Source organism: Ptychodera flava, chromosome 13 (assembly GCF_041260155.1).
Source record: "Ptychodera flava strain L36383 chromosome 13, AS_Pfla_20210202, whole genome shotgun sequence".
NCBI classification, from domain to species: domain Eukaryota; kingdom Metazoa; phylum Hemichordata; class Enteropneusta; family Ptychoderidae; genus Ptychodera; species Ptychodera flava.
In genome coordinates, this window is record NC_091940.1 from 9,272,947 (window position 1) to 9,298,839 (window position 25,893).

At 36.8% G+C, this 25,893-nt stretch overlaps 1 protein-coding gene across 1 annotated transcript; it reads right to left on the reverse strand.

Annotated features, from left to right (window-relative positions):
* Positions 1-4,456: 4,456 nt before the first annotated feature.
* LOC139146977 (insulin-like growth factor 1 receptor) lies at positions 4,457-11,069 on the reverse strand. Its single transcript, XM_070717830.1, has 6 exons — positions 10,931-11,069; positions 6,213-6,493; positions 5,845-5,927; positions 5,517-5,557; positions 5,295-5,385; positions 4,457-4,613 (listed from the first exon to the last, which is right to left on the reverse strand). Exons 1-6 carry the CDS (start codon positions 11,067-11,069, stop codon positions 4,457-4,459), a joined length of 792 nt encoding a protein of 263 aa, XP_070573931.1.
* Between the last annotated feature and the right edge of the window lie 14,824 nt (positions 11,070-25,893).

Here is a 25,893-nt window from a genome sequence, read left to right on the forward strand (position 1 = left end):
TACTTGCACTCTGCAAATACAGATACTGTACTTGCACTCTGGAATTACAGATACTGTACTTGCACTCTGGAAATACAGATACTGTACTTGCACTCTGGAATTTCAGATTTCGTACTTGCACTCTGGAAATACAGATACTGTACTTGCACTCTGGAATTACAGATACTGTACTTACAGATACTGTACACGCACTCTGGAATTACAGATACTGTACTTGCACTCTGGAAATACAGATACTGTACTTGCACTCTGGAATTTCAGATTTCGTACTTGCACTCTGGAAATACAGATACTGTACTTGCACTCTGGAAATACAGATACTGCACTAGCACTCTGGAAATACAGATACTGTACACACACTGTGGAAATACAGATACTGTACTTGCGATCTGGAGATACAGATACTGTACTTACAGATACTCTACTTGCACTCTGGAATTACAGATACTGTACTTGCACTCTGGAAATACAGATACTGTACTTGCACTCTGGAATTACAGATACTGTACTTGCACTCTGGAATTTAAGATACTGTACTTGCACTCTGGAAATACAGATACTGTACTTGCACTCTGGAATTTCAGATACTGTACTTGCACTCTGGAAATACAGATACTAGCAATCTAGCAATACTTTAGCAAGCAAATTTTTTGTAATCATATAATATTGAAAAAATACTGACAAGATTCGCGTTGATTAAAATTTTGAACATTACACATTGATGATTAACGTCTAAGTCAAGTAAAAGCTATGATCTCACCGGCAGTAACGAAAAGAATTTAACTCAACCATGTATGTAATATGTACTGAAACATTTTTGGTCACTGACATTTCTGTTACTCTATATTTCAATTTATGCAAGTAATGATTCAGTATATTTCCCTTATCTTGTTTGCCAAGCCAACGGGCACTGAGGATCCCATTTCCCGTGAAATAATTGCCTTAACCCTGTCAACACGGACTTCTACATGACATTGACGTCTGGCCCAAACATGATCACCATGTACCTTGTCAGGGTTGAAATAATCCTCACTCCGACAGTCCTTTGGGTCGATTAATCCAACTAATGGAGTTGCTAGTTCTAGATTTCGTCCTCTGTCATCTAAAAAGTTCTGACTAATACTTGACACATGATGTACATTCAGCTCCCGGACTTTCCTTTCAATGCTAGGTGATTTCAGATCATCTATATTTAAGGATGTACGATCGGTAAAATTAAAAGTAATGTCATTTCTCTAAATTGTCGATTTTTGGATTCTCCTTTGTAAGTATTATCAAAATGTGTGATAAAATATAGGGGTCACCGCGCTCGTTTTTGAGATACATGACCATGAATTTTGCCATTTATGAGAAAAAATGCAGAGTCAGCATTTTTTCACCAATGCATTTTCTATGGACGAAATAATTCAATGCTGTTTATCTCAAAAGTTAGCGCGGTGACCATATCATTTTATTTGATCACTATTATTTATTTCTCTAGACTGAGCTTTGTGCAAATTTTCATGAAAATGACAATAGTAGAAATTGATTTTCCAGCAAATTTCAATGTAATCCTATGGGAAGTGACAAATTCCACGCGCGCGTACCGCTCGTACATCCTTAAGGTAAATTTTCCTACAAAGCACCTAGCAATTCTGTGATCCATTGATTGAATAATTTTGAGGTTTCTTCCTCATCTTCTTTGTTGGATTTGTTGTCATAATGGTCCTCATATGGTTTTGTAATTGTCTCCTGTGTTGACGTACTCGCATCTTCAATGCTGTCATCTGAACTAGCATCACTTTCTGTTAAGATGGCTGTATCTGCACTGCTGTCATGCGCTTCGTCAGGTATATAACTTGGCGTCCCCATCGCCACAGTCCCAAGTAAGCAATTTTTGCATTTGATGACAATTCTGCAACAGTCTTCACATTGGTGAAATGTTGATATGAAAAGTACGTGCAAGAGTTCACTTATGATAAGAAAAATAATCGAGCGAATTATCCTAGTGTCTAGAGGTCAATAAACCGGACACCAGATGTGACCACATGAACATTGAAGTATAGCTAACTGTCTAATAATTTCATCACGAGCTCTATGCTTGCCTGGCTCCACCGCGCCCACTTACAATTAACAGCACATAACAATTTCAGTTCAGTTTCACAAGTGATTTTTCTTTTGAAGTACGTTAACTTGTAATGTATTGGTAGTATTTAATATTCGGCCTGGCAGTTGAGTCTAATTAAGCAATTACAATAGGTTCTATGAGGCCCAAGAGGCCTGGATGCGATCATGATGAAGCATCTCAGCATGCCTGCGTATCGCCAGTGGTCGAGACCGGCTGCTCGTCCGCGAGATGTCTATCATTTCGTACAAGCAAACACCTTGAACGCTACTTTCTTCCAAAATCGGTCCAATCGTTTACATATCGTTCTTTCATGAATTTGACTTTGTTGTGTGTACCGGTGCTTTACTGTCTTTTCTTTGCCGTTTTGTGTCTATGTTTATATCTTGCGAATTTTGACCTCGTGTTATCGGATTATGGAAGGGTATGATTTCGATTATTTTTTATTATTAAAGTTTATTTCAGACAATGTGTCCATATCAACATTACACAAACAAAAGGAACATTAAAGTGAAATGATCAAAAACAAAGAAAAAAAACGCAGAAGAAACAGAGAGAATGATAAACACTTGGGAAAGAAAGACTTAAAATGTGTACAACTGCTTCCTCCAGAGACGGAAAATCTTACTGTGGCAATTCCAGTCTGAATTACATATAACAGAAATCAATGCGTTTGAAGATCTATCAATTCTGCATTTACAGTTGTAAATACTTTGTCGGATAACTTCCCCGAGAGACATAATATTGTTAGACACAAACATATTTGAAGCACTGCTACCAGGAGATACACCTAGGAGCCTCCTCCAAACATTGTTATACATAACTTTTAGTTTGTTCAAAACCTTTGATTTGTAGTTAAACCACAAATGGCAGCAATAAATATTTCTACAGTAAGCAGAAAACAACACTTTCTTAACATCAAGAGAACAGTGTTTACAGTGTCTCAATAGCATATTGGCTCTAACACAGAAATTACGTCTTTGTCGTTCAATATCAACATCATCAGTCTTATCACTGGTAATAACATGCCCCAAGTGAGTGTGCTGAGTAACAAATTTTACCCTGCTACCGTTGAGCATTACACAAGGTGTACGAGAGACGGTAATCTTTCTTCCATTAAAACCATACATTCCGTTTTTTGGGAATTATAAATTATGTCATTTTCTTTACCGTAATCTTCACATACATAAAGAAGATACTGTAAACCCTTCACACTTGGACTGAGAAGTGTCATATCATCTGCATAGCTTATTTATAATATTTGACAGCCAATTTTTCCTCACCAGCCTAACTAACCTCAAAAAACTCGATGATTCTTATTCTTCCATGTTAGTATTTCCGTGACTTTGTAACTCGCCTAACCAATATGGCGAGTAAAGCTGACTGAACCACAAACTACAGAGTAAGGTCGAACTACAACACAACAAAAATCCAACTTCCAAACTTTAGAATCATCCTTGGCTTTCTTTTGAACGTTCATTAAATTAGTATTTCGATAACCAAGCTCGGTGGTCTGTTGATAGAGTATAGATTTAAGACGTCATTTAGAGTGACAAACTATTCCATATCCAACAGTTACATGAAATGTAACCTGAATATCCTAAGGTTAAGATTAAAAATTCTACCACAATTCCAATTCACCAAATTTCGAACAGATTTTACACTTCTTCTTTGGGGTTATTCAGTTTTTTCTGTTCACTGTAGAATACCGTACATTTCTGTAGGTGACTAGATGGTTATATCAGTTGTTTAATACATCTAAAGTTACCACAAAAGGTGTTACGAGTGTTAATCTTGAGGCACAGTGTATTGCGTTTACGAGACATCAAACTGATACCATCGATAATAGTAATACTTTTGCCTTTCAGATGCTTTATTCACATGTTACATTACATTCAATTTAACAGGAAAAGGTGTCTTAATTTTTTATACATGAATAAAGATCTCGACGGGTAAATGAATACGTATTTCAGCATCCCTGTGAACGTTTGTTTCTCAGACGCAGAATGCACTATTCGCCCCTGACTGGTGACCTATTGCGTGCACCAAGGTATCACTCATAAGATGACCAGTTCTTATGTTGTAGATTTCTTGTAAAGGTAAAACTTAAACTTTGAATGTCATCGATTAGCAGAGATATATAATTTTTATCAGTTTGGTCGTCAGTCCTAGTGGAACTGGAAGTTCTCTGATTTTGTCACGCTGATACTAGAATGGCCAGTCTCACAGTGCAATTTAAGTCATTTCCAAATTTAACAACACCGATAAAATAAACATGGGGTAATTTGTTAGTCGAAATATGGTTTCTTAGTAATGGTCAACATTTCAAATCAAACATCCATTGTCTATTTTCTAACACGGGTCTTGAGGTAGTCGAACATTAAGGTAGGGCACTATCTCTTTCAGGTATTGGTTTTCAAGTCGCAGGCTGTAGTCATGCAGGTCAAACACAAGCTTGGCCATTGGCTGGATTCCCGTATTTCTCTTTGAAGGCTTTTGTGAAAAACCTCTGAAAGTAGTGAAGAATAAGTAAAGTTGTGATTATAAAGGTGTGTGGAAGAACTCCATAAAACAAACTTCTCTAATGTGCTTGCGCTAATCATAAAAAATTTACTAATACGATCTTTATTCATACAAATTCGTTATTGATATTAGGGTTCTGAATGAATGAAAGAAAATATACTTCAAAAAAAGGTAATGTGAAATTGTTTGTACGTACTTCAGATGTGTGCGCTGGTTCACTCAACATACAGTAGAATTCGTGTTTCAGTTGGTCTGGTGTTGGACGCTCGTGCCTGTTTTCATGCCAACAGCCCCGCATAATCCTGTAGCTACAAAGGATGAAACATATGGGTCTGCGATGATAAATACTATAAATACAATCTCTAGGCCAACCCTGAGTGCAATGTCGGTATAGCAATGGAGTTAAAGAATAAGCCATCGGCATTTGGTATTAATGGAAAGAATAAACTGCTCTATTTTTCAGCCGAGTGGCATTCACGTCTTCGGAAGCATTTCCCAAGACAACAAAGTGCTGCTGTGCTTCATGAAATATAAGCCTCAGAAAACAATGATGATGAAGATCAATCAAAAGACAATGTATCTAGAAGTTAACTGCAAGTCTAATACAACTTCGTAAACTTTGGCACACAAGACTACAAAATCTAGTATCTAAGACAATATTACTTACGCTGGATGTGTACATCCATCTGGTTTCACAGGTCTTCCCCCTCCTTGTAGATATTCAAGTAAATTTTCAACTCCCATCAATGGATAACCACCTTTTTAAAAGACCAGATTAAACACGAGGAACTAAATCAGATATAACTATTTCAAAGGTGTAGTCACCTAAAGATTATCCTCAATCTGTTAAACGGAAGCTTACTTTGAATTAAAATATGATTTCACTTACCAAGTGAACCTATTTCCCATAGTAGTATTCCATATGACCATCTGTGGTACAAAGAAAGTTGCCAATGTAGAAGGAATTAAGGCTTTTATTTTACTTTTATTTGAGATAATATCCTGAAAATGCGGCCGTTGCAAAGTTGTTGTCGAGTCTTTATATTTGATGGTGATGCACAGATGTCTAATGTAACTGAAAAGACTTGCAAACCTACTCATTACAACTCTTTTCATTGAAATTGTAATCATATTGACTATTTGTAATCACATGCTTAGAGACTAAAACAGACTAAGAAAATTCGGGGTGTAATTTATCTTTCTGAAGTTCATCTTACATGTCGCTTTTAAGACTGAACGTTCCATCTTTGAGAAACTCTGGAGGCATCCATCGTAAAGGGAATCGATCATGTTGATTTGCCTGTGAATAGATATTATCAACAAAGTTGCTGTCAATTCGTAGTCTCACGTAAAGTAAGGAGGTACTTCGACCTAGTTGTACAGAAGACAATTGGTAGGAAATATTAGCAGTAAAGCTATTGGAACATTTCAATACACCGCATGTTCTAAGCATAAGATAAACTCTTTATAGTTACAATCAAACGTTCAAATGTACAGGCGACTTTTTCCGAGATTACGTATTTTCTGTGCAAAAATGGCCAACTCCCTGAGTTATGTTTTATAATGGAAAATCATCAAAACCTACCCATAAGAGTGGTTGATAATCACTAGCAGGTCTTTCGTAAACATCTCGTCCAAGTCCAAAATCTCCAATCTTGGCTGTGAAATGTTTAGTCAGGAACACATTGCGAGCAGCGATGTCTTTGTGCATCACACCTTTCATTGACATGAATGACAGCGCTTTGGCGATGTCTCTGGCAACTTTTATCAATAGTGTTTCAGTCTCGGTGTCGAGTAAATCCAGCGATATGAGGTAGTTTTTCAGATCACCCTTGGATGCATATTCTGTTAGTATGTATTTTGGATCTTGAAAGTCGGAAAAGTAAATACATATGTTACATTGATTTTGCTTCCATGGTTCATGATGTCGGAAATGCCACCATAAACCTATTTCAGGTGAAACATGATACAATATTTTGAAAAACACTGCCACGTCTGATTAACATTACTACGATACATGAACTTAATGACTTGGGTAAAGTTACTAATACTTATACATAAGTTTAGGTGGTGATGACTTAACCAACTTAAGCAATATTTATCAAAAAACATGACTCGAAAACACCTGAATATATATTTCAAAAAAACAAAAATCTAAATCTGGTATTGTAGTAACTACTTGCATGTAGGATGAAGGGCACATAATATTCCGAACGCCTCAAAGTTGCTATTAATTGTAAATATGAACTTAGTCAAAAAAGGTTTACACAATTAAATTGATTTATTTGGAAAAGTACACGGCGAGTTTGTTTTGCAATAATGTATTTTCATTCTAAAATGCCAGTAATTGAAACTGAAATTAAACAGTTATTAAAATCGTTATACGCAAAAGTTAAATGGACATATTCGAATTGTTAGAATTTATTGTCAAATAAACTGCAACAGTTGAAAAATTGAATACGATAACTTCACAAAATTAAGTCTTATATTCTTATAAAATGATGAAAACGCAACAAATAAGGAGCAATGAAGTCGGGTTATTTCCATACATTTTCATATTTACACTTCTTTCTCACAAATAACAGCCCCCTTAATACGCTAAAAAGTATATCGAACATTACATCTTTGGTTTACAAATTAAAAGTCGATGAATTTTTGCGAAAAAACAATAATTAGAAAACACTGTTGTGCAACGCCCTTTCATATCATCATTGATTTTTCTGATTGTTTAACATTTTGGTCATACATGTGTTTCAGGGCAGGATGTTTGTGACTTACCTCCAATAGTGACAATACCAAGAAAAGAAATTATATTAGGATGGTTAGGATAGCATGCCATTCAACCAAACATCGGACTTCATTGACGAAATTTTTCCGGCTTACTGCATCTGAACGAGCTGCAAAGAAACGAGAAAATCAATATCAGTCGACATGGTCGAGTAAATCCTGACTGCTTTTAGATAAGATTTGATAGGAGAGGTCATATGCAAAACAAACAAAGTGAGTCACGTTTGTCTTTACTCTTCGGAGAAGGCTTTCTATACGTTGTTGTAACTTGTATGATGAAAGCAAGCCCGCACACTATAAAATAAAGGTGTAGTATTGCACCCTGTCCTCTTTTTAATCCGCCGAAAATATAAATACATGTATATATTCGAGCTGGAGATTTCTGCATTGCTATTAAGCTTACACGGAAATTGTAATTCTTGGGTTATAATTCAGTGGATAAAACGGTATCTTTACTATTATTCTGGAGATGATTACACCTGAGTTGAAGCATTTCGGTCAATCATCGACAAACTACAACTTTTAAAGACAATATCCTAATGAAATATCTTAGAACTCTTTTAAAAGTAAGGTAAAACTTGGGATCATACTTGTATCTCTATCTGCAAGAGTTCTGATCCTCCATAGCATCTCACTCTACGCTACCTAAAGGTAGCGAACAGTGAATTTATGCTTCTCGTACTTCGTAACAATGTGATTTGCTGTCAGAAATATTCTCAGGACGCCCTACCACTAGACAGACCCAAGGCGAGTATAAAACTAGAGTAGCCGAATACGATCTAGTTCGCAGTAACTTTCAGAACATTCATGGTTTGGGTCTGTGCCGTTGCCTGCTTCCGTTTTACTTTGAAAATCCAGTTGGTCAAACCCATGTTCTTTCTGACCGTGGTCTGCTGTGTATTTCTTATAGTATTCATTATCTGTCATAGAATCCAATACAGGTATTCTAACGTTATGAAACAAGCGTTTTCCATTACATAGGTCACAAACTTGAAATGACAGTATCCAAACACAACATATCTGGAGATAGCCGGGACTTGCAAATATTCGAGTAGACTACTTAAGTTGTATGAAGAGTACTGTGTTCACAGCAGTCGCAAGGTCCATTCGTGCAGCCTATGCCCTGCAGAATCATGTTAACTGTGACAGGACCAATTGTAGTTGTCAGACATACGCAACTTAGACTTGGTTCAAGTCGGTGAATTTAAAAAAAATAAAATCATTTATAATAGTTTCTCTTGTGTCTCTCCTATTTCGTACAAACCTATCCGGAATTTGGCAGCTCACGCCAGGTTTTCCAGCGATTGCATGAATGCGTCACGTTTGAGTCTGCGCAGTAGTGAGTTAGTTTCTGCCGGTAGCGTTCACTCCACTCATTCGCGTTCACCCTACTCATCGCGTCCACTCACGCGCGCGTTTCACATGAGAGCAAAATAACAAAATCATTGCGTTCACTCCACTCAAACATTCACAAATCACAGACTTGAACCAAGTCTATACGCAACTATACATTTATGTACATAGTCGACATGCATATGCACTGTTTTCGGGCTGGCTGTGTATATACGAACCTGTACGATTTCAATATGATGCCAGTGTACCTGACGGCAATGCTTTGCGTTCGCATTCCAAACAGTGTACAATTTATGATCAGTATACAATTTATGTTCAGAGAAATGTTGACCTACTTTCGCAGAGAGTTTTAGCAGCAGCTATGTATTCTTTTCCGCGGATGATTAATCGAGCTTTGTAGACCCGTCCGTACTCTCCGACTCCAATCGGCCTTTCCTCTAGTATCTTCAAAGCTTCCTCTCAACATCCCAAGCTAATGCTGCTTTTGGTAAATGTTCCTAGATAGCGAATACACACATAAAAATAAAACAGCCGTAATGGAAACAAAGTTAACAAAGGTAAACAGATAGGGCCATCGTTAAATCTGTAGCCTTGGTAGGCATATTGTTTATTGTTTTAATCATGATTATTTATTATGTTTCGCTTATTACTGGCGAATACATGGGACAGTAACACGTTGAGTTGGAAAATTCAAAACGTTTCATCTTAAGACCCCCTGTGCATGTAAAGACTTGGAGACAAGGAACGCCTGGTAAGAAAGAATTGCCTGTTGTATATAACAATACCCTACAGATGATGCTAACAATTTGAAATCATATGCAAGACATTTCTTTTCGGCAAACAATGTAAATGTCTGAAGTCTGACGACGATTCTCCAATTTACATGAAAAAGAGATATGCATCAGCATTGATTAGAAAGAAATCAAAGTGAATATCTTGCCTTTAGATAATACTCAAACTCCTGGTCGTTTGCTTCTAAAGGTACGTAGAGCCACTGTCGTTTTGCAATATACACAAGCAGCATTACAATAACGACAACTACACCCACTAGTATAGCCCATACATACACAGGTATAGATATGGTTCCAGCTGTAGATGATAAATTTGCAAATAAAGTTACTTTTTTGTCTTTTTATAGGTCGTGAAATTAATTTATGAAACCGTACAGCACACAGTGTATGATTAGTACCATCATGATACCGTGATGCCGTATTATTTGAATATCTACACAAAAGAAAACGCCCTTACAAAGGACAGACGTGGTTTCAAGAGACCGACGTGGTAAATAAACAAATACGAAACGTAAAAAGTATTATTTTATAACATGCCAATAATAATATATATCTTTAATTATTTGGCCAATAAATATAATTATCCACCTTGTCACTGATACAAAATATTACTATCACGCCTAAAAATAGAAAAAGAGAGAAAATTGTCGTGCATGTGAACGAGAATATTCGCAAAGAATGCTGGGATTGAATTTAGGAAAAGCGCCCTCTGTGTCAATAATTAGATGCAAAAATTGCCAGTTTTTAGACGGAACGCTATAGTTTCAGCTTGCAAGTGGAAGTTGAGCAGTGCAGTTACTACTGCAACGATAATGATGGCACAATACGTTCCTTGTTAAACACGATAGGTAGTTATCATGGTAAAAATTGCCAATTTTTGTCCAACATTTTTACACATTACAGAAAATCTATACCTGCAGGGTATCCGTATGACATCGTGTACGTGAACTGTTTTCATCAGAGGGTAAACTGAGCATAGTTGTCGTACAAACGTATATAGCAAGTAACAATTAATTCTATTTTATCCTTTACTATTACTAATCATGAATCAATACAAATAACATTTCTAATCTTAACCCCTGGCGCGACACCAAGAGCTGGGCCCTATATAATATTAGTGGTTCAGTTGTTCAGAAAACATGACTATAATTGAGCCTTTTATACAGAGGCTTTGATATCACTCAATTGGTTAAAGTAATAATCATAGAGTCTTGAGCGAACTTACCGTGTTCTTCACGTCTAGCAACAAATACCGAAAAATTGCAAAACGCAGTATTATTTGATTGATCCGAAGCCCACATGATGACGTCATGCTTTCCAATGGCAAATCTCTCGCCAGAATTTCGATTTGATCCCCAAACAAGTGGCTGACCGGAGTTATCGACTATGGTTGGATTCCACCAGCTGACTTCAGCGGAGTTTTCATCAACTTCTGCCAAAACGGTTTTGTCTCCCGGACAGTCAATGATTTGTGGTGCCTGGATGTCTGTTGGGTAAAATGTGACAATCATGTTAAACATGCCCCTTTCCAAAGTGCCTAAAATCTTGATAATGCGTGTCAAAATGATGAAAGATAAAAACAAGTCAAAATAAAAACAAGAAAATAATATACACTAGTACAGAAATTTGCGAGAAATTTGCGAGAAATGGACACTTTGTCGCTGTTTTGCGACAAGTAAGCGAGAATACATACTTTCTCGCGATCATGCTGCGAGAACTGTGCTTTCTCGCATTCTGCGAGAAATTGAATTCTCGCAATCAATCAGCGAGAACTACGTTTTTTCCCTCTGCATCTGCGAGAAATTGTGAAATTTTTGTGAAATGCTTACACAGAAGAATACAATTTCTCGCTGGTTGATTGCGAGAAAACAAATTTCTCGCTGATTGATTGCGAGAATTCAGTTTCTCGCAGATGCTGAGCGAGAAAACACAGTTCTCGCCAGATGATTGCGAGAAAATTAAATTCTCGCCAAGTAATTGCAAGAAAGTATGTATTCTCGCTTACTTCTCGCACAAAAGCGAGAAAGTGTCCATTTCTCGCAAATTTCTCGCAAATTTCTGTACTAGTGATAACCGTTTCCAACACTTGAGATAATTGTATTCACTGTAAAATCCGTAACACAACATTTTGAATGTTTACACATTCGAAATTCTTACCAAAGTCGCACAATTTTCCAGCCCATCCATCTACACAAATGCAGCCTGTCGAACGATCACATCTTATGGCCTGCTCGCAATTGCATGTGTTGTTACAGATCGCCGATAAATTTTCCGCACAACCTATATAGAAATGTATGCCACATAGCTAGTTGGTGAAATATCGTCAAAATGTACAGTTGTTAATGTGATCAGAAGACATACAAAGATGACAAGCTGGATCTAGGTGAAGCAACATAATTGTTATTGTTGAGATTTTGTCCAGAAGAAATCCTCTTCCGGTGTTATAATTCTATCCGTGAAATACAGATTCTTGATCAGCTCTACATATCGTGTTAAATTTATCGTATTAAACTTATCATCCCAGCCTGTATGGGTCAAATAATTCCTGTATGTCTCAAATAATGACGTCTGAAATACAGTTAGGACAAGACAAAAACACATTTTTGAAACATTATTGTGTATTTTTGCACACTCTGTTGCGTTAAGCTCAATGAAGGCGCTGTATGTCACCATTCTTAAGTGGGAAACATAAGAAAATGTAATTTCCAAATGTTACAGTTGTTTGCCCCATTAAAGCTATGGCATGTTAAACAAACTTTGAACATTCAGTGCCACAGAAAACAGGTGAAGACTAGATGGAATACAATTGTTTCCCCTCGATTTAAGTTAAGTCGTCAACTACAACAATATAGTGTAGTTACCTGCATAGGTAACAGTTGCGTTAGCTGTGTACTGTACTCCATCTTGATCGGTAACTGAACACTGGTAAGTACCAACCCGGTCCCGTTGAAGTGAGCAATTGTCAGTCGACTGAATGACAAGAGGGAATTCGATGTCAAATTGTGTGCATACATAATTCAACACATTGAAGGGGTCTAATATATTGAAAATTGTTTTAGACGTCAATTTTGCCTACATCTATATTTCGCCGTATCGACTTCACCTACCACATGAGTTTCAATCACAGAAGAAGCGAAGCGAAACAACAGAAACTGAAAAAAGTTTCGAAAGTAAATTCCCTCTTCGGTGCTAAAGCTACATTTATTTGATAATTTCATCTTCACATTTTTAATAGTTACCACACAAGGCGTATTGCATTAAGTACGTATACCTTTCTAGCGTTGTGATTGACATATTTCTGAATATCTGAGTAAAAGCCAAGAAAATTACATTTTGGGGAATCTGTTCTTTGTCACGGTGTTTTCAAATTTCCGAAATTTTATAATGATCTACAAATTTTCGCTGTTTTAAATTGGTCAACATAATGAAAGTATTGCTTCGGTTTCAATCTTATTTCATAGTGTAAAATGATATAAAAATGAAATATAATGTGAGACTGAGAAGAGAATTTTTGGAACTAGTACTAAGCAAAATATTTCGCATGAAATATCATTATTTTCTCTCTATAACAATTAATGATTTTGTAGAAGTTGATGATTCAAATAATTTATTGTTAAATTGTGGGTTCGAGTCCGGTTGATACCATCGTATTTGGATATTAGAAATCCACTTGCGAATATCACAAATGAATCGCAATGCTAAAACATTGAACTTATCAACATCTTCCTTCTTTAATCTGTAAGTAGCCTACATTAAATACTGAACGTATTTGCTCTGCGATAAAGCTTTTCTAATCTTGTACAAAGATTTGAAGATTTGAAGAAGCAAATGACATTTTGAGAAATCAGACCTACTTTTTTTTCACTTTTTCTGAGGTCATAAAGGTTTACAAATTTCGCTGTTTTAAAATGGAGAATATAATGAATGTGTTCTTCTTCAGATTAGTAATATAACGGTATTCACAAATATCGGAATTTATGTCCGATCGCGCAATGGAGGAAATACGTCAAATTTTACCAGAAAAAAATTATATCGTTTTGAGGATGTCCGTCACGCAGAGGGTCATACCATTGGAAGCAGACTAGGAACGTGTTAAGCGCGTAAGCTGAGCGCACAACACGAGACATTAACACGCAAAGCGCTCTGACAGTCCACGTGTTAGAAATTGTAGTCAAAGAGTACAATTTCAATCGCATGTGCACAGGTTTAGGACAGACTATTATTCACTGCATAACGTTCTGAATGTTAATTGCAATTTTTTTGTAAAATTATAAAATTTTTCTCTCGATTTTCCCTGTGTGAACGTAAAGGAGTTAGTGCGGTCAAAGATTAAATAGTGTAAAATCTGTACGTTAACTCAAGCAACGCAAATTCTATGAACCCTGCATCACGCTTTTCACTGAGTAAACTAAATCCTTTGGTCACTTCCTACATATTGAAAACATTCCTGCTCGTTTTGGTTAGAATTTTGAATTTACCAATCCTGCTTTTCGTTTCCAACAGGAGAAATACTTTGAGAGTTAAAAAGTAACACGAAGAAAGTTTTAAAATTGATTCATCTTTAATTGTAGTTTGAGTTTATTGAAACTTTTATATCGCTAAATCTCTAATTCCCTTTAAGCACTAAGGTCAATTTTTGTCGCCTTTACAAAATATACTACAGTCAAATTTTTTCAGGTTTTTTTCCAAAATTTTGAAATGTGATGTCCGTTTGCTCCAAAATTATCAAAACAATTACAGGAAAATTCATAAAAATTGGTAAAATGTTGAACTAAAATTTTGGTGGGAAAAATTACAGTACTCAAAGTGTTAATTAAAATAGACGTTGTGCTCTCTCGTTTCAGATAGCACAATCGCAGATAAAATACTAACCTGCTATGCAATTCATAAGAGATCTGTTCTGCTGGACTCTGTAGTACTCTACTAGAAGAACCATTGAAATATGTCCAGATTGTACCGTTGAAGTTTACTGTCCAGCTGTAGTGACATGAAATGTACAATATTTCACCGTAGATAGGATTAGCGTCTACAGGTATTACTCGTATATCTTTTAACGCTGTAATGGAGGAAATGCGCATAGTATTACCAAGACATGATATAATGATTTTTCCGCTAAATTGAACATAGCTCATGGCAGTAGGAATGGTAAACATTTTCATGTCGTGTCTCGAATAAGCGATGTCTTTCCATGAGTATTAATCCTACGTGTGACAAACGGTTCAAAACATGCGATTGAAATTATATGCGGTAAACATTTTGATGCTATCTTTGATCCCTAAAGAACGGCAGTGACTTATTTTTCACCAATAACATTTTCCTGTAATTTTAATTGGTTTTTAGTGTACCCAGACATGAATTTTCACTACCTGGTTAGAATTCAGAAGCAACGGTATATACTCGCCCTGTAAAGAGATCGCCGATCAAGACCAGATGGCAACATGCCTGTCTCTAAAAAGAAAGTTCAATAATGTAGCGATGCCATTTGTTTTTTAGAGTGTGTTTGTTTGTTTGTTTTGGTGATTCTTGAAAAAATCCAAACAGGGAAGAAAATAAGTAAAGTGTTTGCAGATTCGCAGTTATCAAGTTTATTTACCCATATCACAAGCAGGTCCTGTCCATCCATTTGAGCATTTACAAGCTCCATTGAATCCATGGCAAGTAGCACCGTTCTGGCATATGCAGTCTTTATCGCAGAAAAAACCATATGTACCTTCTGGGCAGCCTGTGCGACAATGGCAGAAATAGAGAGCTTGAAAGACTTGATTTAGAACATGTTGGAGGCCGCATGATAGTGGGTCAACTCTCTCAATGTAGTCAAGGAGAATTGCTTTAATGGTCGAAGCACGGGTATATTTTGAAAGGGAAGCATACGCAAACATTTACATTTCATTTTACTCTAACACATGACCAGATATAGGAATAAATAAAATCTGATAGATAACTAAAAAAACAAACAAAATTCATCAACCATTACGAAAGCCCTCATAGATATCCCTTCCTGTTAAATAACATCGTTTGTGTTCTTAAAAAGTTTGTTGTTTTTGTTATTTATTCAGCAGATATCGGATATCGTGATAGCTGATGCTATACTTGATATGGTAAGATCTAGAATCTAAGAATTTTGCAAAGATGGTCAGAAATTATCTTTAAGCTTAAGACTTGACGATTTCCTGCGCTTATCAAATACCTCCGATGAAAAGGTTGCGTAAATCTATATTCGCAGCATTACAGAATTCCGTCAACTTTACTTTAAGCGCAATATCTTCTTTATAATGCGCCACATGCTCATTCCGTGTTGCGTTTCGCCAGAATGCGTCACGTGACGGCAAAAAATAGATACGCCTGTATCACCCCCATATGTAATAATTGACCCAATATGTATATAACACTAAGCCAATATATATAATACTAACTCAATATGTACTAAAACTTTACACTGTATGTAATATCACTAAACGTGGGATATAAAGCTCAGCAACATAAGACAGCTTACGTATAGCGACCATAACCATTTTCTTAGTTACAAATGACCATTCAAAGGTTTTGGTGATAGTTAAGATGGTAATAATGTCACCAAATTGATCAAATACTAAGAATACCCAGCAACCATAAGCATGTCAATAAAATTTCAATGATCTCAAAATTATTACAGATTGGGGTGATACGTCTAGTTCCCACGGAATCGACAAAAGTGACGTCATATGGCGTTTTTTAAAGACTACTTCCCCAGGAAAATAGTTTTTGGCTAAATTTGGAATAGTGCCCAACACGTGACCTCAGTATCGTCTGCAGCTCTGAACAATTACGACTGATGCGCGCTGGTAAGAGCGACGAGCGCAACAGCGTAGGAACTTGAACAGCTCATTGCCAAAAAAGGATCGGGGATGTTGCTATATAGGCATGCTTAGACTATTTTTTGGAACAAGTGGTATTACCACTGTGGAGAAATCGTCAAGTTTTAAAGTTGTCACAATGGATTGTTGCCGTGCATGAAATCAATAACATTAAACACCATAAAATTATACAACATGAGCGTGTGGCGTTTTATGAAACATATATAACCTGGTCTTTATTCTGGCTATAGTGCCCGTTTATTACCCAAGAAACACATCGGTATACCGTCGGCCCGGACCTATGGCTTCGGGGAAAAGAGACGTGCTTCTGGTAAAGAACGACCCCTCGCGGTAATATACGGGCTATAGCCCTCATGACCAGGAAAAAGGTGTTTACTAGGTGAAAGTTCATGGGGAATTTAAGGTTTGACTAAGAGTGTCCGTGCGTCATTATTCACATTATTCTCAAATATCAAAATTTATTGTTTAAAATGGTGGTATTGTTACGCTGTGATGACCGATTTCCATCTACTTATTTTGTATCATAACACGCCACATGCTCATTCCGTGTCGCGATTCGCCAGAATACGTCCCGTGACGAGAAAATTGATACGTCCAGTCCCCATCAGATCGACAAAAGTGATGTCAGAGGGTATTTTTGAAAAGCTATTTCCCTAGGGAAATAGGTTCTGACCAAATTGGAAAAGTGCCCGGTGACGTGACCGTAGTGTCGTCTGCAGCTTTACAACAATGGCGGGTGACTGGAACGTGATGTCTTCCGGGATAGGTGACGACACATTCACTAAAACAGATTTTCCAACATTTTCCATCATTCCAACAGCGTAGGAACTTAAACAGCTCATCGACGGAAAAGATTAAATTGCAACTAAGGATGTCGCTAGGTATGCTTAGAATATAATTTGAAAGAAAGTGGTACCACGTACAACTGAAACCGCTGTACATCGCCCAGTAAACTTGTCACAATGGATTGTTGCGGTGCAAAATATCAAAACACATTAAAAAACTATGTAACAATACAACATGAGCACGTGGTGTGTTATAAAACACCTATAGCCTGGTCTTTATTCGGGCTATAGCGCTCATCCATTACCTTCGTGGCCGTGTGTTACCAGAAATACATCGCTCTACCTCTCGGTCTACGGCCTCGGAGCATAGCGATGTGTTTCTGGTAACACACGGCCCCTCGGGGTAATAAATAGACGGGCGCTATAGCCCTAATGACCAGGCAATCGGTGTTTATTATAACCCGACGCAGTCAGTAGTGTGTCATTTACTATTATCACAAAACTGCTGGAAAAGTGATAATCTATTGGTTCTCTCGTGATGAGAAAGCCTTTGTGAGTAAAGTTAGATTAGAAAGAGCAATCACATAGTAAAAATACAGATGTTGCCCTTTTTGTATGTAACTCACCTTGAGTCACAAGTTCTACTTTCACCGCGTTAACGACTATATCATCATTGTAGCAACATCAGACATCAGCAAACCTATCGGTGCGCTCGTATTTACATAAAAGTCTTCCATCTGAATTTCCAAGAGACAATTAGACCGTACAGAGGAGTCCTGGGAAAAGTTCCTCGGAAAGACGCTCTGGAGTGAACATAAGGCTTACATTGTCATATTCAATAGCCAAATATTGGCGATTGCTAAGTACAAAATTTCCATCTCTCTCTCTCTCTCTCTCTCTCTCTCTCTCTCTCTCTCTCTCTCTCTCTCTCTCTCTCTCTCTCTCTCTCTCTCTCTCTCTCTCAATATTGAGTTTTATTCCACAATGCAATAACATCTTGAAAAAAAGTCGAGTGCATACTCAAAATTACGTGAAGTTGAGACTACCAATATTTTAGAATCCTCACTATGTGTGCCAGATAGCTATAGCATTTGTTTCCATTCAGAAAAAAATGGATTACTCTTGCCAGATGAATATAGTGAGACCCTCTTAGCAGTGTACAATTAGGCCATATAGTACCAAAGTATGTTGCACTTATCCAAGTCTCATCCATTTTCATGCATTTTTCTTCGAACCATCCCACTTCTCATTGCGTAAAGCTTCCCACAAATTAGACTCAAATTGTTGGAAATTCACATGTAGAGAAGTCGCTTTCCTGTTGGTAAATTATATCTCCAGGTTACGTACCCTGTCTCTGTAGTACGTGAACTCCGGTAATGGAATTGGATGGTCCTTCTATTTGGTTGAATACTACATTGTAGTCACAAAAGTACACATATGAGTCGAATAAATCTACAAAGATGTCTGCACTGCCTAGATAATCAAAAGATGATGTTCAAATGATTATTTGTCGAGGAACAGCACAAGCATTATAAACATCTCGTCTAAGGAGAAAAACTCAATTGGCAACTATTGCTTAAAGTCTTTTGTACGGTTAGTACGCGACGTCCAAGAGGAAGTTCAATGTCACCAAACAGTAAGTAGCCAGTCAGAACTTGATTCTACAGAGTCGACTGCAACTTGCAGTATGTAAACGGACGCAAGTTTGTTCAAATGTCTGTCACTTTCAAATTGTTATGATTAACCTGACATCACCCGGAACCCTAACCTAGCCTTTGCGTTAGTACATACTGCATAGTTTAAGTATCGGGAACGAACTGCTGGCAAAAAACTCCACCGAACCTATACAGATACCGCAAATATAGCACTGGCATTTCATGTGGTGGGGTCTGTTCTTCCAGAAATACTTCGTTCTTTCACTTAAGTATATGCATGCAATCTCAACAATTTGACACTTTATTGCACCAATTGAATTGAGTGAAACGGACAATGAAACTTTCAATTATAAGTGAAACTAAAAACTGTACACGTATTGATATACTCAGAAACCATGTGAATCGACGAAATCATAATGGGTTAGGTAACAAGACAGGCCTACTGGTTTACTGTAAGAGCAATGAGAAGCACAGATATTCTTGAATTCCTTCAAGATGACACCAGAATAGCTTCTATAGATATTGCCAAGCATCTGGCGGAGTTCTTCCCGCTGTTATCTCTTGATGATGTACAATTGTTAAGGGTATTACATTTGAGAATTTCACTTAAAAGTGACTTACATCGGCCATTGTCAGTGTCTACTTCCAATATAAGATCTAGCAATGCAGAAGCAGGTCTACTCTGTTGTCTAGTGTCGCCATTTAATATAGATATCAACTGAAAACCGTCCTTCAAAAGAAAACAATGAAAGAGTACGTAATATTGACGATCAGCCACTTTAACTTCCTCAGGTTAATTGCGTTAAAAGTTAACACAGAACATGTTTTTGAAAAATGAAATTTCATGACTATTAAATATATTTTTTACTTATATACGTAAATCTGTAAAATATACTTGGTGTTCAAAGTTTCAATAAAAAAATTGATGCAAATATGATTACATCATTACAAGTTTGCCCTATTGAGTTTTAAAAACTACCACTAAATTACTTGGCATTTAATGCATTTTGCCTTGGGCAAAAGGTACCAATGGTTTGACTCGTGATTGAAAACTATCAGTTAGAAGGTTTTATAAAAGAATATCAAAAAATTAAGGTAGGAAAATCATAGTGGCAAAAATCCACATTGACTATGATAACACCGACATTCGTACTCTCCATGTATTATTTTCGTCACATCGCCGTGTGGAAATAGCTGGTATCCGAAGGCGGCGGCAATCGGTTCACTTATACGAATGCGCCACTGCAGTACGATGAGAAAAAATGACTCGAAGTCGCTAGCTATTATTGCAATCCAAATATGCGTCATGGCACGTCACGGCCCTGTTTCAATATTTCCTTTGCAAACGCAAAACTTACAAATTTACAAGGACGCAGTCTGGTAGTTCTATAATTTTATGGTACTTAGAGCCAGTGAGGCCTGTGGCAAATAAGGGTAATAGAGTTTCCCTAATAAAATACTTTTATCACAAAAAATACAACTACTATGAGCAGTGGACTGTCACTTTCAATCGAAATCATATTTCCATACTTACTCTACGGGAGCTAATGGGCTCAACCCTATTGTAATGTAGTCTTTATATGATAAAATAACAAGTCAACCTGTTAACATTATACTTAAGAACAAGAGACGCCATTATATCCAAAGGCAATTAACTATTATTATTATCATTATTATCATGATAATTGTTATTATTACCGAAATAATATGACAATTTCCTCAGGTATATCGATATTTCATCAACAATATGTTTATCATTTATAGATCTTTGGCAAGCTTATCCATTTTAGCTAAGATTTATCGCAAAATAGAAAGGGCTTGAACAAGAATCTGATATTTTAAGGCAGAGTTATTCGCTTTGACTGGTATATTTCTAGGTGGTCCAGGGAGCTTTTGACCTTTCCATATGAATGATTGGGTAAAGTCCTTTTCCGATAGGAACACAATTTTTGTTTAAGAGATATACTCAAACAACAGAAATTACTCACAGTGTCTCTGGGACTACCTTCATAAACTGGAGTTTCACATCTTGAGTTGTAAAATGGTGGCCAACTGATCTCGTCTAGAACAGTCACCGTCAGCGTCGTCTCATTTTCCCATGACTTTACCTGTTACAGATATTGACAAAACGAAGTAACAACATTCAGAATTCTTGCTTGTATACCTTTTGGTAGTTGGAGTCATAAAGTTTGGTATACGCTTTGAAATAGGAACCAGAATGCTTTCGTAAGTTTGTATATCCATGTGAACCCTTTTTAGCAAAATTACCAAAATCAGGAAGATCATTGTGATCTTTGTGAACAGGAATTAATGTACGCATGTATGCATGTATGCATGCATGCATTTAGCATATAATATTTATTAGTTTCGTCAAAAGACAAAAAATTGTCTTCTACGAGAGATATGCATTTATTATATATGTTGTATTTTTGCCTTTCGGTGCACACTGGGTGTCATAATTCATCATGATACACAGTGGCGGAGACAAGTACACCAAGAAGGTAACATAAAGTTGTGACAAAAACAATTTGCTAAAAGTAATATACATATAAATGTGTTCTGCGACTACTATATGTGAATTGGCCATTCCATGCACATTAAAGATTGACACACGTACATGTGAGAGTGGTCGTAAGTACATTTAGTATACCACTTTTGACTGAAAGATTATACAGGACAGATACTTACTGTGTATGAAATATGCAGCCTGTAATGAGCATAGACATCAAAGTCTAGAAACCCGTCTGTGAATAGAATGCCATTGGACGTTATCTTGAACCTCTCATCCTAAACAAAGAAATTAAAGAACATCCACTTAACCTACAAATTGATAATCAAAAGGCAATGTTCGCAAATGAAGTCGCTAATAAAATAGTCATAATTCATGACAATAATTTCACTGTAGTGCATACATGAATGAGATATTCGTGGGGTAAAATTTGTTGTCTCTTAAGTTACGGCTGACCACAAGCGTTTCTAAGTTATTTGAAAATTGCAGTAATCTAAATCTGACATCCGTATTGAGAGCATGGTATGGTGGTAGAAATTATTTTGAATGGACGTGATCCCTGGAAACCAATATGAAGTTGGTCACGGCGGTGTTCAAAGCAGCATATAATTTTTGTATGATTTAGATGCTTGTATATAGCGGTCAGGGAGTACTATCTGTAATCATTTTCTCAAGGGAGTGTATTTTAACCAATTGACAATTATGTTAGCTTTGATATAGTTCACTGTTAAAAGAATGGCGCTTTAATGCAGAAATCAAACATTAAACACGGTGAGTATAGGCTGAAGAACGAGAAATTGTAAAAGAAAAGAGTGCAATGTACCTTAATATGAACGAAACACAAATTACAGATGTATCCTTAATCTCTTCTATCAGAATCTTGTTTACATTTTGCTTTGTAACATTTCTAAGCATACGCAAGCATTTGATTTACATTAAAGGGACAAAGTCGGCCATTTTTCATAAATTTTGTTTGATAAGAGATACTACTTATATTGTTTGTCATGTTTAAAGATACTGAATGAATGGGTGATTCCTTATCGATCAATTACCATCCAATTGTTTTGTTTTTTTTTTTTTTTTTTTTTTTTTTTTGTTTGTTTGTTTGTTTGTTTGTTTGTTTGTTTCAAAGAGCAGTACTTGTTACGGAATATGATACCTAAGTACGCCAAGGTCAAGTGGGGTCATCTGTAGGCCTGTGACAAAGATAACATTAAAAATATTTTTTTCTAAAGGATCGTATAGCTATTTCTGTCCTTCCTCATCACTATTTTCCCAATTTCCCCATTCCATACTTTGAGTATTTTCGCCCCATGTTCGTTAGAATGCACACTTATTAGACTTAGGTCGACATCGTTTCTTTATAGTCTTTCGCCTACGGTAATTTCCCCATATACGTGTTGCGGTGTATTGGAGAAGCAATATTAATCAATGCCAAGAAATTTGGTCCATCTGCGTATATTTACCTTGTTTCCTGACAGAATCTGGAACGAATGTACGTCGCTTCCGAAAGTGTTCTGAAAATTAAATACTTTTTCTCCAGGCTTTGAACTCTACAAGACAAACGTTAAAGTTTATAATTATTTGTCCGTTCGCACCGATGTACACTTCGACTCTTGCAGGGTATACGCAGGCGTAAATTTAAGAAAACAAGTGAGTTATGGTTAATGCTACTATATTATCCAAATATGATTAGACAGAATTTTAATTTGTAAACCGTGTAAACAAAACTTGTCAGATTGTATACAGTTTATTCTGGAAGTAAAAGAAACGAACATCAAAATGCCAGGTATTAGTTGTGTTGTGATTTTCTCATAGGTTCAGCTGCTGACTTGAGGTGACCCTTATGTGGTATTTAAGTGGGCGTTAAATATTTCCGTAATAGCTCACTTTTGAACCTTTCACCGTACGCATTTTACGCATGAGGCCAAACCAAATCTACCAGCTACGGTAAGCACACAGTATCTATCTTGTATTACTGCTAGTGGGAAACCACCAACTTCCAACCCTCATGACATTTCGCTTGAAAATATATGCACCGATAATACATGAAAAGGCGGAGATTCAAAATAAATAACTTTGGGAACATGAACGCAGCACAATTGGCGATAATACAGGGAAGTGTAGGGATGTGCTTCAAACAAAGATCATAACCACTGATATTGTCTCACTTCCTCTTTGTATAATTGGCTACAGATCTATCACACAGCAGCTGCATGTTTCCTGCATTCTGTACAAAGGCATACTACAATTCTGATTGCTTCTTCTGCTTCGAACAAATACGCCTCCAGCCTCAAACTTATTAAACAGTTCTGTCTTGTACGTCCTTCAAAATGATTTTCTCGAAAATCCAACTATGAAATTCATTGAAAATCGGGACGAATAATTTCATGAATGCCATGAAACATTTCTTAACATTTTGTCGGCTTTGATAAACAAAAACGTCAAAATCCTAATAAACCAATCATCATATTTTACAAGTCATAAAAAGGGAAGCTACATGTATATAAATAATCAAAAACAAATTAACCCTGTACAGAGAAGCTTGGCCAGATTCGTGATTAAATATCTGTTAGCACGTCCATACTGATGTAATGGGTAGTCTAAAGTATCTACAGTCGTTAAAACCTTGCACATTCATCAGTGGTTGATAAACACGAAATCATTATCCAGACGTTACTTACTTCCGGTATGCTGACTGTGAAGTTAAGGTTACCATCTTCTCCAACTGGCTTTGAAGAGGCTATTGTCATGAACAGAAACGCAAATGGGAAAATACAGGATTTTATGATGAAATTGTAATTTGGTAGAAGGTCTGCAAGGTAAAGATATACCCTTTGATGAACATCCGAGAAAAAATATTATGAGGTCAGTCAAGGCAAAAAATCAAGTTTATAATTAATTTTTCTGACGATCATTACTGTAACAGTTTGAGGGCATGACAACTAATTTTTCGTAAATTTGTCGTCACGACTGGATACTGTCTTGAGTCCGGTGGACCTGTAAGGAAAATGACGACGGCGAAATCACATTGAATAGAAATGGCTTCAACTAACTATCCATCAACTATGACGAAATGAAAGCAAAATTACCGCAACTACACAGCTGGAATATACGTCAGAAGGTCACAGGATTCGTTTCCTGTTTTCTTTAAGCATGTTTTTTACTCTAAGTAAGTTCACTAGGAGATAGGAATGTTGATAACAGAATGTCAGTACAGCGTTTTCCGTTCTTAATAATCAAAATTGTAAATTACATTGTGTTTCATAGAAGACGTTACACAAGTTGGTTCAGCTCACCATGAACGTTATATGAGCCAAGCCGAACCGTAACACGCTAACATGCAACTATCATACATGTTCGTACGATGACAAACCAACGGCTTCACTCTTACATACCTATACAGAATAACCTGATAAGCCAGCATAAGCACAAGACGCTCGTCTCCAGGTAACATAATTGTCTTCGGACTGTCTCCATCATGGACCCTTCAACAAACCGTATGGTTCAATGGACGTTTTCCGGATATGAATATTAAACAAGGAAGAGGGAATACTTTCCACACGATACGCTGAACGTATTTAAAGCTGGGTGCATAACATTTGACACGGCACGAACAGAAATGTGGAATTCCAGTAATTTTTCACTCGAGACTCAATAGGAAGACTTCTTTAATGTGTAATGTTTCATATTTTTGGATAGCGCCACTTCTGTACTAAAAACATTCAGAGGCGCTATATATGAAATCAAAAATATTGAACTCGGGAGACATTCAATTAATGAAATTAATAATAAATATTAAGGCGCATTTGAAAGTGTTGTTGTTACAAGCAGAGCGGCTTCGACAGAAAGAAATGGTGTATTCAGAACATTGCCTTATAAATGACCTTCTACATACTCTAGCTCGCAAAGCTAATCAGCGGTAATCAATTTTCAAGGGATGCCTTCAGCTGATAATAATCACTTAATGATAATTAATGGCGCCAAAATGCGTGCGCGTGCATATACAGTGGCGCATGCGTGCATTGAGGCGCCACTCCTCTTCGTCCAGGTCTGGGTAATATTCCAGCATAAGAATGGTTCTACTCCGGAATAAAAAGGACGCGATGCATTCTACAGACTCAGTACGCCCAAATAATCACGTGATGCCGGTACAAACAAGCCCACATGTGTACTGACGCGTATGGAAATACACGTACGTCTATGTGTGTTTGCGCACATGGCTTTGTTTGTACCGTGGTCGATTCAAATTCCGGGTTTGGCCTATTACTTTTATTTTCAAATGATGGCAAAGTCTTGCTTCTGCCACAAATAGATAAATTTTTAAGTAGAAACAACATATCGTTATGTAAATAACCTGTTGTAATAGGTTGGTAAATGTGTTAATCTCTCTTGAATGTTTTTATTGCCATAACTGTTACCAGGCTACGCTTTCCTATGTTGTTGTACATTATGGATTGTTGTAATTGAGTCATGTGGCATACTCCTGGCTGCGGGCTGCAGTAAAATTAAAATTTATTTTGTTTTAAAGC

What these genes read in the sequence shown, in the direction of transcription:
- LOC139146977 (XM_070717830.1), bottom strand. Translation starts at nt 11,069, where the DNA reads ATGATTGTCACATTTTACCCAACAGACATCCAGGCACCACAAATCATT. An exon ending in ATGGGAAATAGGTTCACTTG is followed by an intron (nt 5,386 to 5,516) that starts GTAAGTGAAATC and finishes TCTTTTAAAAAG; the next exon opens with GTGGTTATCCATTGATGGGA. An exon ending in GATGGATGTACACATCCAGC is followed by an intron (nt 4,614 to 5,294) that starts GTAAGTAATATT and finishes CACTACTTTCAG; the next exon opens with AGGTTTTTCACAAAAGCCTT.